The following is a 14,528-nucleotide window of genomic DNA, read 5'->3' on the forward strand; positions in this document are numbered from 1 at the left end:
AGGGCTGTGCGATTCAGATTCAGAAAAAAATACCAAATTTTACCAGATTCCATAAAATTCGGTATTACTGAACTTAATTCTGTATTACCAAATAAATTCAGTAAAACTCCAGGACTATTTTAATGACTTTTAAAAAATTATTATTGATTTTATGTTTTGTGACTTTTAATGTATTTTTTAAATGTTGTCAGCTGCCCTGAGCCCATCTGTGGGGAGGGTGGGGTATAAATCAAATAAATAAATAAATAAAAAATAAAATGTAAGTTTACTGAATTTATTTGGTAAAATTTGGTAAACTTTGTAAATTGCGGAGGGGCTGTTCCTTTGCTAAGGTACAGCAAAGAAACACTGTTTCCTGCCTTTTTTAACCAGATGGGAGGGGGAGAATGGAGGGGGAGAGTGAGGCAGAGGTAGAAGGGGGAAGGGGGAGTGTGATCCTTGCAGCAGCTTTCCTTCTATGGCCAACGGAATTCTCAAGCAGGAGAGTGCCTTTTTTAAATACTGCAAGGAGTTACAATAGGAGGGTTGCCTCAGACAGCCTCCATTTTGCTCTGGCTTGGACACTGAGATAGACACTGCTGCTGCTGTCTTGGCTCTCTGTCTCTGTAGTCTGGTCTGGAACTCTGACTGGCCTGCTTTGGACTGTGACTACCTGGATCCTAGAGCGAGCAATTCCTGTTGCTGAGACCTGAACTTGGAGGACTTCTGCTACTACACTTGACTGCACTGCACTTGGACTTTAGCTGCTGCCAATACATGGTTTGAGAGTCGTTAGATTCACTGAGTTTTTTCTTTCTTTGAGGGGAGGGAGATGGCCTGGTGTATGGGAGGGATAGGGTTTGGGGGGGGGGAAGGTTTTTTTTTAATTTGCATTTTAAAACCTGCTTTTTGGCTGTGTGTGTAGGTGCTTTAGTTGAGCTTTTGTGTACGGGGGCTTTGATCTCAGGCTTTATATTTATTTACTGCTTTATATTTGTTGCTTGTTCTTCGACATTACCGAACCTGATTTTACCAAATGTTTTTCCTGTCCATATCCCTAGCAGGAATGTAACAGAATATGGTGACCTGTTATTGCTGTACATTGTAATGACTTACATACCCAGTGGTATCAATGAAATCTTTTCTATCTGCTGGACTTGCACTCAAAGGTAAGTCTTGATTGTTCTCCAAATCCTGCACATGCTGTATGTCATTCAGAGTGCAAAAAGATGCCACCCTTTGATCTGGAAAAGCAAATAAATATATTTTAAAACAAGATAAATGTGCACAGATGATTTCAGTATATAACAACTAAGGCATATTCTTTTCTTTTTCTTATAAGGCATATAAGAACTAAGGCATATTCTTTTCATTTAGATCCAGTCACAGCCAAGGAAGCAAGTGTCTGCATTGTGTTTTTTTATCCCCATCCCTGCCACGTATATTTCCAACATATATTTGATAGCCATCTACAACAGCCTCAGCTTTGTATAACAACAAGATAAAACAGATTGTTTTCATTATTTAGCACTATTTGGTTTTGCTGAAATTTACAGAAAATCAGAGACCATGACTAATTTCAAATTGTAATTAATAAAAATGCAGGCACTTTCCATATAGGAAAAAATAAACTTAATTCCATAAAAAGCTATGGAATCTAGTATAGCAAAACACATTTACTGTGCTGCTATACTTGCATAAATATTTCATAAAAAACTGGTTGCTTTCAGACTTGAAGACCAATATGCTAGTATTACTCAATGACCTTTATCTGTAATTGTTGGCATGTAAAGAAGCAGTTTTCTTAAGTTAGGATTTTCAAGTAACTTGTTTCCCTAGGACTCACATAATACATGCTTGACTTACTTGGAAACTGAATTTACTACCCAGTATCTCTAAAGCACATGCAGCGTGGCAGACAAAATATACCCAGTGATAGAGTATGCCACACAAACAGGTATAGAATATGAGTAAAAGGTATTTGAGTTTCTTCCATGCAAAAGATTTATTCTGTAACAACAGAGATCTTCATTTATGCATAGATTTCCCTAGAGAGACCACAGGCTTCTACAGGTCCTGGCCATGACATGCCTAGTCCTTTCCTCTTGCAAAGGCCCAAAGCTTGCACATAATCATGCAAACGTGCAAACAAATAAAAGCATAACGGAAGGCTTAAAGAAAATTAATATCTAACAGTCATCTCCAGACCATCACCTAGAAACGAAGTATGATGACAGACTGGCCCAAGTTCTTCGTCAGAGTCAAAATCTGAAATAAGATTTAGAATGCGCCTATGAACAACAATGTTCGCTGAACTAATTTTGGAATAATGTAGCTACTCTGTTCTTGTGAGAGGGAGAGAGAGAGAAAGCTTTTGGAACATTACTTGGCGCTGGTGTTTACTGTGTTACCCTTCTCAAAGGAGTATTTTTCATTGTAAATATACCATAACCCCTTTACAATCAGTTTAAAGAACAGAAAACATGAATATCAGTTCAAACAATTATAAAATAAAATGCAGAGATCAATTGCCCCACCATTTTAAAATACAATTATTTCTATTGATGCAAATTTCTTTTGTCAGATACAGTTACATAAAGTACAGTAAACACTGCTCAGTAACTTCCTCAAATATATCCCTATTTGCAGTTTGTGATCTCTCTCCAATTCTAAAACAAGAAATTTTTACACTTTTTTGGCATAAAATTGCATTTTGAAAGTGTTAATCAGCCAAAATTTTAATGATTTTTTTTGCATTCTGTAAAGAGAATGAAAACAAACAAATGGGACCTATATACAGAATGTCAGTGATTAATTAATAATATGAGTTATAAGGCTGCACAATAATTTGCTAGAGAGGGTGTGAGCAAGGAAAAAGAACATAAAGGGTGACGGATGGATATATTAAAAGTTAGGTTTAAACGTTTCTTTGTATGAAACTTTTTAAGAATAGTTTTGAAAAAAGGTTATCTGTAATCAGTGAGATACTAACAGACTTTTCCAGCTAACCATCGAACATGATAGTGATATACCAGCGAATACTTTCCCTTGCCTGCCTAGCACACATACAGCCCGAAGTATCAGAATAACTCGAGCAAACAGGATCAATTGGAAAGCCCCACTTGGGTCACTGAGAAGGGTAATAAAAAACAAATTACTTTGCACTGTTTGCATCAAATCTTTGTACTAGGTATCAGTGATTTTCATTAGTACACACTTTCATAATATACTAGCCCACCTGAAATTTAAGAGATCTCTATTTTAACTGCTTTGTCTATTCAATAAATATGACAGATTATCAAAAACAAAACATGCAACCTTGAAGATAAATTAAGTTCTTTGTTCTCCTCAGAATCTTTTTACCTTTTCATACATCATCGTGTCCAACTTTCTTAGGCTATAATCCTGAATATACTATTAGATTAAGATCAATGAGACTTCCAAGCACACAGTATGAAACAGTTTGGTGAGCCAGTTTGGACAGCCAGTTTGGTGTAGTGGTTAAGAGCACGGGACTCGAATCTGGAGAGCCGGGTTTGATTCCCCACTCCTCCACTTGAAGCCAGCTGGGTGACCTTGGGCTAGTCACAGGTCTCTGGAGCTCTTTCAGCCCCACCCACCTTACAGGGTGTTTTGTTGTGGGGATAATAATGACATACTTTGTAAACTGCTCTGAGTGGGCATTAAGTTGTCCTGAAGGGTGGTATATAAATCGAATGTTATTATTATTATTAACATACAGCAGAATTCTTTAACTTTCATGGTGTGTTAAATTTCATCATTTCAGTTGTGGAACTGTAGTCATGAAAGTTGACAGCTGAGATAATTCCAAAGGAAAAGTTCTTTACACCAAATAATCTGAGTCTGCATATAATACCTCAGTGATTCTAAAACATTATACAATTGTTAAATACAATTTCCTACCTCAGATAGAATTCTCTGCCTTTTTTATTTTGCCTGGAATCTGTATGATTTGGACATTTACGTTACCATTCACATTTCTCCATAACTTAAGTAGCACTAGAGTATACGTGTGTCAAAAAAATGACTGTTTCTTGGCTTATCAAACCTTTGATTCAAGTTTCTAGGGCTGGCTAAGCATAGAAAGTCTGTGCTTGAGAAAGTGCAGTCATCATGACCCTGCAGTTTTCAGAGGTGAAAAACTGAAACACACAGGTGCAAGATGACATCAGAGCGTCAAGGTCAGAAGGTAAAAGGGAGTTTTTGAATCTACATTTCATCATCTGTGCAAGGGGATCTGGGTGTGAATACCTGCCAGGAATGTGCAACACCCCTAATTGGTCAATCAGGACCAGACCATTTCAGCTAGTCTATGTCTAGGATAGTTATTTAGCTTTGTTATTTTCCTTTTTTGTTTGCACAGTTCTATGTTTGTGATCTTTGCACTCATCTTAATAAACTTTATTGAGTATACTTCTATGGTGTTATCTGGGATTTGAGTGCTTCAACCTGAGTCGAGGGCTGTGGCCTACTTGCCATAACTACCAAAAATTCTTTTGTTGAACTCAGTCTGCAAACTAGTCTAGCCTGCAGAGCTGATAAACAACAATAAACACCCGGTAGGGCTTTGAGTTTTGTCCTATGGTCTCAAGCTGAGGGTAGCCAGAGAAACTGTTGGTGGTGACTGCCACCCTGAGAAGTGAGGATTCACTTCCCAGTTTTGAGCATTTTTGCCTTTCCACTCAGGGCAGCTTGTAGATACAACCATCTTTGCCACAGTGCTTCATGTTTTGTTCCCAAGCACAAAGCTTAATATGTATCCTCTCATATCAAGCTGTAGTACATACTAGCCTATATATTTATTTACCAAATTGGGCCCCTTAAATTGTTTATTATTACAAAAGAATAATAAAAAGCCTAAATGTGTGCAAATTTTGCTGCAAGTTAAGTTGGTTAAATTAAGGATGGGGAAATCAAGGATGGATATGGCTTCCATGTACTGGAGAGATGATTCCCAAAATTAAAATCTCCTGAAATGAATTTTGAACTTCCATAAGTTTAAAAACAGTTTGGGTATTGGTGTAACAGTTATTTTTAAAACTCCTGGTAATCTTATATACTAATAGCTAAGTGGCCCTTATCTAAGGATAGTTAAATTCATAGACCATAGCCATGAACAGACAAGATAGATCTTTCTACATATCTAAAAAATGCCCCTGGTTTGCAGAAAAATCTGAAATCTTAAAAAAAAATACATTGGGGGTTCAAAAAAATTCCAAATGGTGAAAGGAGCACCTGTAGCCTTAACCAGATGCCCTCAAGGGACGTTGCTAGGCAATCAAAAAAGTTTAGGTAATATTCCAAGCTTGGTTTCTGCCAGGAAAAGGCAGGAGGAGGGGGCAGGACCCTTTCTGCAGCTGTTTTGGCCTTTGATGATTGACTGGGGTCAGACCCAGAAACAATCGCCGGAAGACTTGACTCCACATGACTTGCATGGCTCACCCAGGCTTTACTGCTTACTATTGTTCAACAGCTCCCACCCAAAGCCAATGAAGTAGAGTGGTTAGAGTTTCAGAATAGGATGAGGCAGACCCATGTTTGAATCACCACTCTGCTGTGGACTCTCACTGGGTGACTTTGATCCAGTCACGCACTCTCAGCATAACCTATCTCTCAGGCTTATCGTAAGAATGACTGAGAACAATGTAAGTTGTTTTGGGTTTCTATTGTGAAGAAAGGCAGTATGTCAATGAAGTAAATTATGAATTATAGAAAAAGATGGGAGGCAGATAAAAAGTATGTTGTTTAGAGGGTTTGAAAGAGAGAAGGACGTAAGAAACAGGGATCCCAGATGCCATCTGGTGGTGGGCAATCTCTTGGTGGTTTATCTGATTGTTCTGAGTTGCCTGGAGATTACCTGCCACCAGTAGGAACGTGCGGTGCATGTGGTCCTGGTGGACATGATGATGTCACTTTCAGATGTAACATTGTTGAGCCAGCTGCATGAGTGCTCCTGTGCTTTGTTCGGGGTTGATTTTGGCTCCAAATGAATCAATTCTCAAAGAATCGGCCCCACACAGAGCATGGGAGCACTCCTGCGGCCGGCATGACATCACTTCTGGAAGTAATGTCATCACATTGGTGCTGGGAGCACGTGTGTGTGAAAAGAAGAAAAAAGGGAGTGCCAGCCCCCTCCTCCCACAAGGAGGGTAAGGGTACCTGGCAAATCTAGTAATGAAAGGTGAGCATACGGAAGCTGCCAGGAAGAGGGAAAGAGCAAATAGTGTGGGGAATGGGATACAGGAAAAAGTGAAATACTGCCTGCAAGTCCTTGCAGGTTCCCCACCATGCAATTGGGCCCAGCTCAGCTGGCACCACACAATTGGGCTATAGACAAGAGGCTACTTAGTGGGTGGAGAAGACACGGGACAAAGGTGGGTGGGAAGGAGAGAAAGAAGCAGGAAATGGGGAGAGGCTGGGGGGGGGCAGGGAAGGAAAGACAATACAGTGAGGGAAGGGGAAATGAGATATCCCCTGCAAATCCTTGCCGGTCCCCACTTCTGAATACTATTTCCCCCTAAATCTTCCTCTAGATTATGACCTATATTTTTCACTCTTATTAGTTATCTGAAGAATTCATTGTTTCCTTGGGATACTCAAAGCTACACATTTACTACACTAATGGAACCATTCTCTAGAGAGGAATATAATGGAGTGAATTTATTAATGGAAGTTAGCATTTAATTCAGAATCCATCTGTCAACTTTATTCTGTCCCATCTCCTGCCCCCTGTCCTGATTTTATCAATTGCATTTAATAGCTACTGAACCCAAAAGGTTCCACTGACTAAACTGAAGCCAACTGATTTGATAAACAGAAGAGGTGATCAATTAAAACATAGAACTGCCCTCAGTCAGGTGTTACTGGCAATCATACAATATTAATGAAAATTTTATGGTACAACTATATCTGATATAACAGTTACAAAAATTCTCTCATTACCTTCAAATGCTTGTGCAGCATCTACCAAGTTAGACCAGTCTAGACCAGCAGCTGTGTCTGGAAGAGGCATCAGGCCAGGATCATTGAATCTTGACTTGTCAGATAAGGATCCATCTGAGAACCAAAACTCATCTAAGTTTAAAATAAAAATGTATCTTTAGGAAATATCTTACATATGACAGAACGTAAGGATGTTTTAAACTGTAAATATCAGATCTGCAGGAGATATGAGCACAAAGCAATGGACCAGGCACATGCTGTTATGTAGCTGCCCAACTGATAATTCCCCATCAACTTTATCAACAAAAGATTACTTATCTGGAGGGATGGGGATCCTAATCCTCACCTCCACCACACAAATAGGAAAGCTGAGAGTGCATAACCCTCTCACTGAAGCTCTTGATTTCTAACAGAGTTAAGAGAATGGAGATGGATTGTAGAACTGTGTGTTCTCCACCCCATCAAGCATCAGTTCCCACTGCCATTTCCAACCTTGATGGCCTTAACAATGGTGAAGAATTTTGGCCTGCACTGATTTTAACAGTTGGTTAATTACATCGAGATTTGCTCTGAAACAAGATTTGAAGATCAGCTTCCAACTGTGGTTTCAAATCCTGATTATGAGGTAAATCCTTGGCTGGTTTCCAATGGAGGTGAGATGCACAGGGACAACATCTGTACTCCCCATCCCTGTGTGCCACTCACCACTGGCAATTACCCTCACCCTTCCTCCTCATTGTATTGGTGCAGAAGCACCCACCCAACAAGATTCTAGTTCCCTCAAATACCAACCAAATACCCCCTCCCCGCTGCAGCTGAGCCAGCTCAGTTGTTTAAAGAAAAACAACTTGTTAAAAGGGGGAGGGGTGCTGGAGTTTAGCACAGCCATTTTGAGAGTATTGCTAAACTTCTTCATGAATTGTCTGCATGCAGAGCTTTCACACAGACTATACATGTAGTCACTGTACTGTTTCCCCTTTAAGTCAGATCAAAGAAGTTGTTTCTTTGCTCTGGCTTAAAGGGGATAGCACTGGGGGCCGTATGAGTCATGATCAAAACATCATATGGAGGCTGCCTCACAAAGTAGGGGCATGATGTGTTCCACCTGGGAGGAAATTCTCATGTGGAAGCAGCCCTGACTGGCATTAATCATGATTAATGGTTATTTTTCTTGCTCAACAGAGGCAATTTTCGTTCTCTCTCTTTCCCCTGTTCTTTCATTAGCAAAAAGGCACAATATGTCACACAATTAATTCACAGATAACAGAGCTGAGAAGGTTAAGTTTACAACTCTCAAGTTGCATTGTAGAACAGTTTCTAGTTTTGCATCATTGGGTCTCATACTACAATGGTACTATTTGAAATTGTGAACTATATGGAAAGAAGTGATGTCAAAGTATTGCCCTCTCTACCACTGTACTCTGCTTGGGACCTAGTATGAGAAAATGTCCAAAGCAGAGCTTTTTTTCTGGGAAAAGAAGTGGTGGAACTCAGAGGGTTGCCCTTGGAAAAAACGGTCACATGGCTGGTGGCCCCGCCCCCTGATCTCCAGACAGAGGGGAGCTTAGATTGCCCTCCACGCCGCTGGAGGTTCCGGAACTCCGTTCCCCCACGTTCCCCCTGAAAAAAAGCCCTGGTCCAAAGTATATGAATACTGCTACTATAAAGACAGTTACCCACATTTCAGTCTGTATAATCATCCGAGGAATATAATGTAACATTTAGTAGGTTTCCTTTCAACTGCAAATTAACTGCAAATAACATCTTTAACATAAAAACTTACGTCTTAGGTTTCCAGTACCAGTGGATAAGCTTGTTCTAGGAGGTAAGGTACTGTGATATGGTGGGGTAGTGCTGAACAAAATATCATTTGGTAAAGCTTGGTCTAGGATTGAACTTCGTGAACTAGCATATGACGATCCTCTCCGATTGCTACATATGCTCTCATCAGAAAGAGTGCGATAGAGTATTCTTCTTGGTGACAGATTGCCATAAAATGAAAACTAAACATTTTAGAAAAATAAATTAGTAAATAAATCTGAATAACTGCCATATTTTAGTTGCAGTAATAGTTCATATGGCCTGATGAAGCTTATCTTTATACTGCCATCTCTTTAGACTGGTAACTAGAAGCATCCACTGTATCAATCACTGTATGTACATCTGGACTTTTAATAACGTTAAAAAGGTTTTGTTGTTGTGGGGATAATAATAATATACTTTATAAACTGCTCTGAGTGGATGTTAAGTCGTCCTGAAGGGCGGTATATAAATTGAATATTGTTGTTGTTGTTGTTGTTGTTTAAAATTTAGTCATTCCAAGTGATTAAACTTTACATAGATGCACAAGCTGAAACAAACTGATAATAGAAATCAATGCAGCTTTTTACCACTCATAAAAGAGAACTATTTATTTACTTTATACTATCAAGAAAGGTAAGTACCGGGGGGAGGCGGTAGAGAAAAGGGAGATTTGTTGGTATGTCTGGGGTCACCACCACCCCCATCCCTGCACTCATCAGTCATCCTGGGGCCATCTGCACTGGTAGCCTCCACCACGGGTAATGGGAGGAGAGGGTGGGCCTCCCACATCCAGCCAGCACCTAGGAGCAACCAGGGGCAAGGATGGGGGTGCCAAGTCACAGAAGCAGCCAGTCTGCAGCAGCAGGGAAGGAACTGCAGAAAGACCCAATGCAGGCTCCAGCACTACAGGGAGCGGCACTGCCAATGTGGCTGGGAAGGAGCTGTGGAGACTGACGCTGCTGATGCTGCCAATGGGCCTGTGACTGAACAGTGAGATGCAGCAAGGCGAAGGCTGAATGGGCCCATCACAGGCTCTTGCTGCCTTCACTGGATGGGAGGACACCAATCAGTGAGGAGGGGGAAGTGGCTCAGCGGTGAGTCTGGGACTGGAGAGTGGAGTGGCTCGGCAGTAACTCTGGGACTGGCTGCAGTCCCACGGGAACTCCACCTCCTGTCGTATGGGTAGATGCTGGGAGGAGAGGGGAGGTTTAGGGGGCTGTGTTCATTGGCTCAGGGGCCTGTATCCCCAGGAAGTGCCCTGAGTGAGAGTGGTTGGCAGAGCCCATGGCTGGTCTACCCTCATGGGAACTCTAATATGGCTGAAACCAGGGAGGCCATGGAAGAAGAGCATGGCGACATCCTTGCTGCGGGAGAGTGACTGGAACCCTGCAGAGCGAGAGAGAGAAGGGTGACAGTGGAACCTCCCTCCTCTCCATTTTCTGAAGCCAAACTGTGACTAAGCTGGACAAGCCATCCCTGGAGGGGGTTGCAGCCCTCAACCCCTAACCCAGACCAGGGGGACTCTGACGCTTAACCATGTGGGAGGCAATTCACACAAGTGCCTGCTCTCTATATTTAGATATTTATTTATGTAAAGCATTAATACGCCCACTTTTGGGGGGAGACAACTGAAATTAGAGACAGATAAATTAAAAACCAGATAACACAAATGAAGTTTAAGCATCAAACTATTAACATAGTTAATAGTTAACATGGGCAAGGAGCTGTTCCAGTTGGCAGCAGAGGGTAGGACACGAAGCAATGGGCTAAAACTACATGCAGAAAGGTACCGGCTGGATATTAGGAAAAACTTTTTCACGGTCAGAGTAGTTCAAAAGTGGAATCAGCTGCCTAGGGAGGTGGTGAGCTCCCCCTCACTGGCAGTTTTCAAGAAGAGGCTGGATGAATATTTGCCAGGGATGCTTTAGGCTGATCCTGCACTGGGCAGGGGGTTGGACTAGATGGTCTGTATGGCCCCTTCCAACTCTATGATTATATGATTTAAAACTGCCATAAAAACCTTGTAACTGACATCCATAAGAGATCCTGGCACTTAAGAAGCAGGCTATAGAAACCATCAAGAAACTCCAAAGGCTCTTTTCAAAAGTTCTGTCTTACAGCCTTTATGGAATTACAGAAGAGATAAGGCCTCCCCATCTAGAAAGCTATTCCATAAGGCAGGAGCAGACACAGACGCAGCCCCAAAGTGGGCGTCAATGGAATGCACCATCAAAGACTTGAGATGACTAGCAAGTGCTATTGTGCTGAGTAAAATTAGCTGATGGGCTCATATTGGAAGAGATATTTCTTCAACTATGTGAGTCCTTGGTTGTGAAGGGCTTTAAAGGTAAGGACCAGTATGCTGAATTGGACTTGGACCCTAACAGGCAGCCAATGCAAAGATCACAATAGGTGTGATATGATCCCTGCAGCCTGCCTCTGATAACAGATGGGTTTCTGCATTTTGCATCAATTGTAATTTCCAAATAGTCTTTAAGGACAGCCCTACATATAATAATCAAGCATTATGATTACAGATAGAAAGGTACCCATACAGTTCTTGTTCTGGTTGTCACAATGTTTATAAGGCAATGTCTGAAATATGCCATCAAGTGTGAAATCCTTAAATGCACGTAGGTGGGTGCTCATAATTTATAGGGTGATTGAACAGCTAAATGACTTGACACATTTCTAAGAAACTGGCCCAGAGAATCCTCATACTTTCCCTATATGTGGCTAATTTCACTCATTAGATATCTTTTACAAACAATTCTCAACCTTTTTCAGTTTCTCGAACTGTTACTTATCTCCCTCCTCTCCTGAAAATCTGTCCTAGAAAGTCTAGGGAATAGGGATCCTTCTGAGTGTGATCAACTTGGCAATGTGTTTGTAGTTGGAAAGAAAGACTGGCAGCACCTTTCTCCATGAGTGAAAGTGTTTTCTGCTTTTTGCACAGGATTTTTAAAACCCTGGCCAATGCCTGAAAATGTGGGAAATTGTGACATATGAACACTATCAATTGCAGCTAACTTTCATGAATGTCCAAACACAGATATGTACCAGTTAATGCTTACAACATTTACTCAGTTTTGGAACATTTACATATGAATGTTGTAGATAAATTGTAGATATTTTCTATACCATAAATACATTATTCATAACATACATTATTCATAACATGCATGTTTGGGACTGACCATCTCACAAGCACTCCCAAAATTATAACTGACATACAGTCCAGCACTTTGATAAATGGGAAAGTCTGGAAACAATATACTTGTGTGCTTCTCCCTTGAAACCATGAGTATGAAGTTAAAATGATAAGATACTGTTTTCTTGCAAGAATGCTTAAATCTGCATGAAAGTTGAAATAGCTTGACATCTAGATTAGAGCTGTGGAGGTCTGGGGAAAAGCTGGGAAAATTCAGAAAAAAAGACTTTCCATGAGAACTCTTTTTTCAATTTTTCCAACAGTAAAATTAGAAAGTTTAGGAAGCTCTGAAATAAAAAAAGTTTTATTTTTAAACAAAAAAAAAAATATTTTAAGATGAGTTACTGTGTAGTACAAAGCTTTTATGTAAGATAATCTACATATTTGATAATGGTATGTAAGACAATCTACATATTTGATAATGATATTTCCAGTGTATACTGGAGACATACATTGCACTGGAAAAGGGGAAGCTGTGGCTTACACTGAAGCCCAATTCATTACAAAAATCAACTCCAAACGGGTGATTTTGAATGAACTAGGCTTTAGAGTGACCTGCAGCTCCCCCATCACGCTGCAATATAATGTCATATGGGAAACATGGGAACACATGTGCAGAGGAGGGGAATACGCTGCTTCCCCCTGCATCCTGCTTTGGCCCCTGGGGGACCTGGCAACCCCATATACAACATGTTTTCAAATATACATTGGTTGTTCAAATACGACTAATTTTGTACACCATATGGTATATACTGTATATGATAATACACTACTGAATAGTATAGTTATACTTCCATTTTATTTACTACAAAATTTGTATTTTGCTACTTTCAACTTTCCCTAGCAGTAGCAAAAATAAAGGTACATATATAACAACAACATTCAATTTATCTACCACCCTTCAGGACAATCTAATGCCACACTCAGAGTGGTTTACAAAGTGTGTTATTATCACAACAATCACCCTGTGAGGTGGGTGGGGTTGAGAGAGCTCTGACAAACTGTGACTGACCCAAGGTCACCCAGCTGGCTTCAAGCGGAAGAGTGGGGATTCGGGGAATCAAACTCGGATCTCCAGACACTAAGATAACATAGGGTGCAGCAGATTTCAGTTTTCTCTCAAGTACTGGATATATTTGCAATGTATTCATAGAATACTAAGGCATTTATACTTTTAAATACAGTTAAGTATATCAGTTAGTACAATCCCCTACGTTAACTAGTTATAAATGACATATTTTATGTTGTTAAAGCAGAAAAATAGGTTTAGATTAGAAAGGAAAGAATATATATTTCATTTTTTTTAAAAGAAGAAAAAAATTTTTTTCTCATGGCTTCTAAATTCCAGAATTTTTACATCTATAATTCCAATTACTAAACAAGGGGGCATTTAACATCTGATAGCCAAAAATTGTGATGTGGTTTATCTGATAACAAAGGCCAGTGCTTGAGAACAGAGTAAACAATAAAGTATAATGGTATGGATCCAGAGGAGTTAGCCATGTTAGTCTGTAGTTGCAAAATAGTAAAGAGTCCTGTAGCACCTTTAAGACTAACCAACTTTATTGTAGCATAAGCTTTCAAGAAACACAGCTCTTTGCATCTGATGAAGAGAGCTGTGGTTCTCGAAAACTTATGCTACAATAAAGTTGGTTAGTCTTAAAGGTGCTACTGGATTCTTTACTAATAAAGTATAATGTTACAGTTACTTCCGTATTTTCTCCTCATAGGACAAATGGCTCCAGAGTGAGGCAGGGAAGAGACTGAGATTGATAAAACAGTGGAAGAAGGGTTGAACTGCAGTCTTGATTGAGATTGGACCTCATATGGCCACTCTAAGCATTTTAAAAAAGAGTTCTATCACAGATATCCCACAGCCACCGCTAGCTTGGCCATTAGCAATTATGAGCAGAACATTTAAGAAGAGATACACTAAAGCTATTCGATATAAACTATAGGATTTATAGTTGTTTGACATTATTTTAATTACTATTCCTATAAATTCTTTACTAGATCATGAGTAGTGATATCAATTGATTGTCTGACATAATTGCAAAAAAAAGAGTAGCTATAGCTAACCTTGCGTCTGCCTTCTTCCATAGAGATACTATCTGGCAACATCAGCTTCAGAAAATCTTCTTTGGACAAGACTTGCTGGTTTTCAGGAGCTGTATTCCTTATTGAGGCCTGAAGTTGGCTTGAAGACAGCTTAACGACATCATTATATAATCTGAAGAAACAATTGGTGGTTTACTGTTAGCAAACATCTTTATGGTCATTTTTATAGTGCTCTGCTAGTCATATTCGCCGTAATCTCTTAACCTAAAAATTAATCTTGGCGCTAGGATGACACTCATTTAAAAAAACTGACTTCCGAATGACGTTGAGTAGAAAACATGTCACATAACACTTTATTCAGAACAGACATTATTATCCTGCTCTCAAGGGCTATTGTTATATTCCTCTGTTATCCCACTTCTTACCTGGACTTGTATTTTAATACAATCACAGATTCAAATGTTTAACATCTCTTAAGCAAACTGATATAGTGGCATAGATCCAACCTTCCTCC

The 14,528-nt window shown here is 39.9% G+C and overlaps 1 protein-coding gene across 3 annotated transcripts in view; it reads right to left on the minus strand.

The window, feature by feature from the left end:
• The window catches only part of SIPA1L2 (signal induced proliferation associated 1 like 2), a 137,622-nt gene that overhangs the window by 10,339 nt on the left and 112,755 nt on the right, over positions 1-14,528 (minus strand). For 2 of the 3 annotated variants that reach the window (XM_054988065.1, XM_054988055.1), the window contains 5 exons: positions 14,036-14,186; positions 8,726-8,945; positions 6,943-7,074; positions 2,194-2,247; positions 1,100-1,223 (listed from right to left, as the gene is read on the minus strand). In XM_054988065.1, coding sequence (XP_054844040.1) covers positions 1,100-1,223; positions 2,194-2,247; positions 6,943-7,074; positions 8,726-8,945; positions 14,036-14,186 — 681 coding nt within the window. The remainder of the gene's footprint in view (positions 1-1,099; positions 1,224-2,193; positions 2,248-6,942; positions 7,075-8,725; positions 8,946-14,035; positions 14,187-14,528) is intronic. The other variant, XM_054988074.1, reaches the window with a different exon arrangement.

This window comes from Eublepharis macularius, chromosome 1 (assembly GCF_028583425.1).
Source record: "Eublepharis macularius isolate TG4126 chromosome 1, MPM_Emac_v1.0, whole genome shotgun sequence".
Lineage (NCBI taxonomy): Eukaryota > Metazoa > Chordata > Lepidosauria > Squamata > Eublepharidae > Eublepharis > Eublepharis macularius.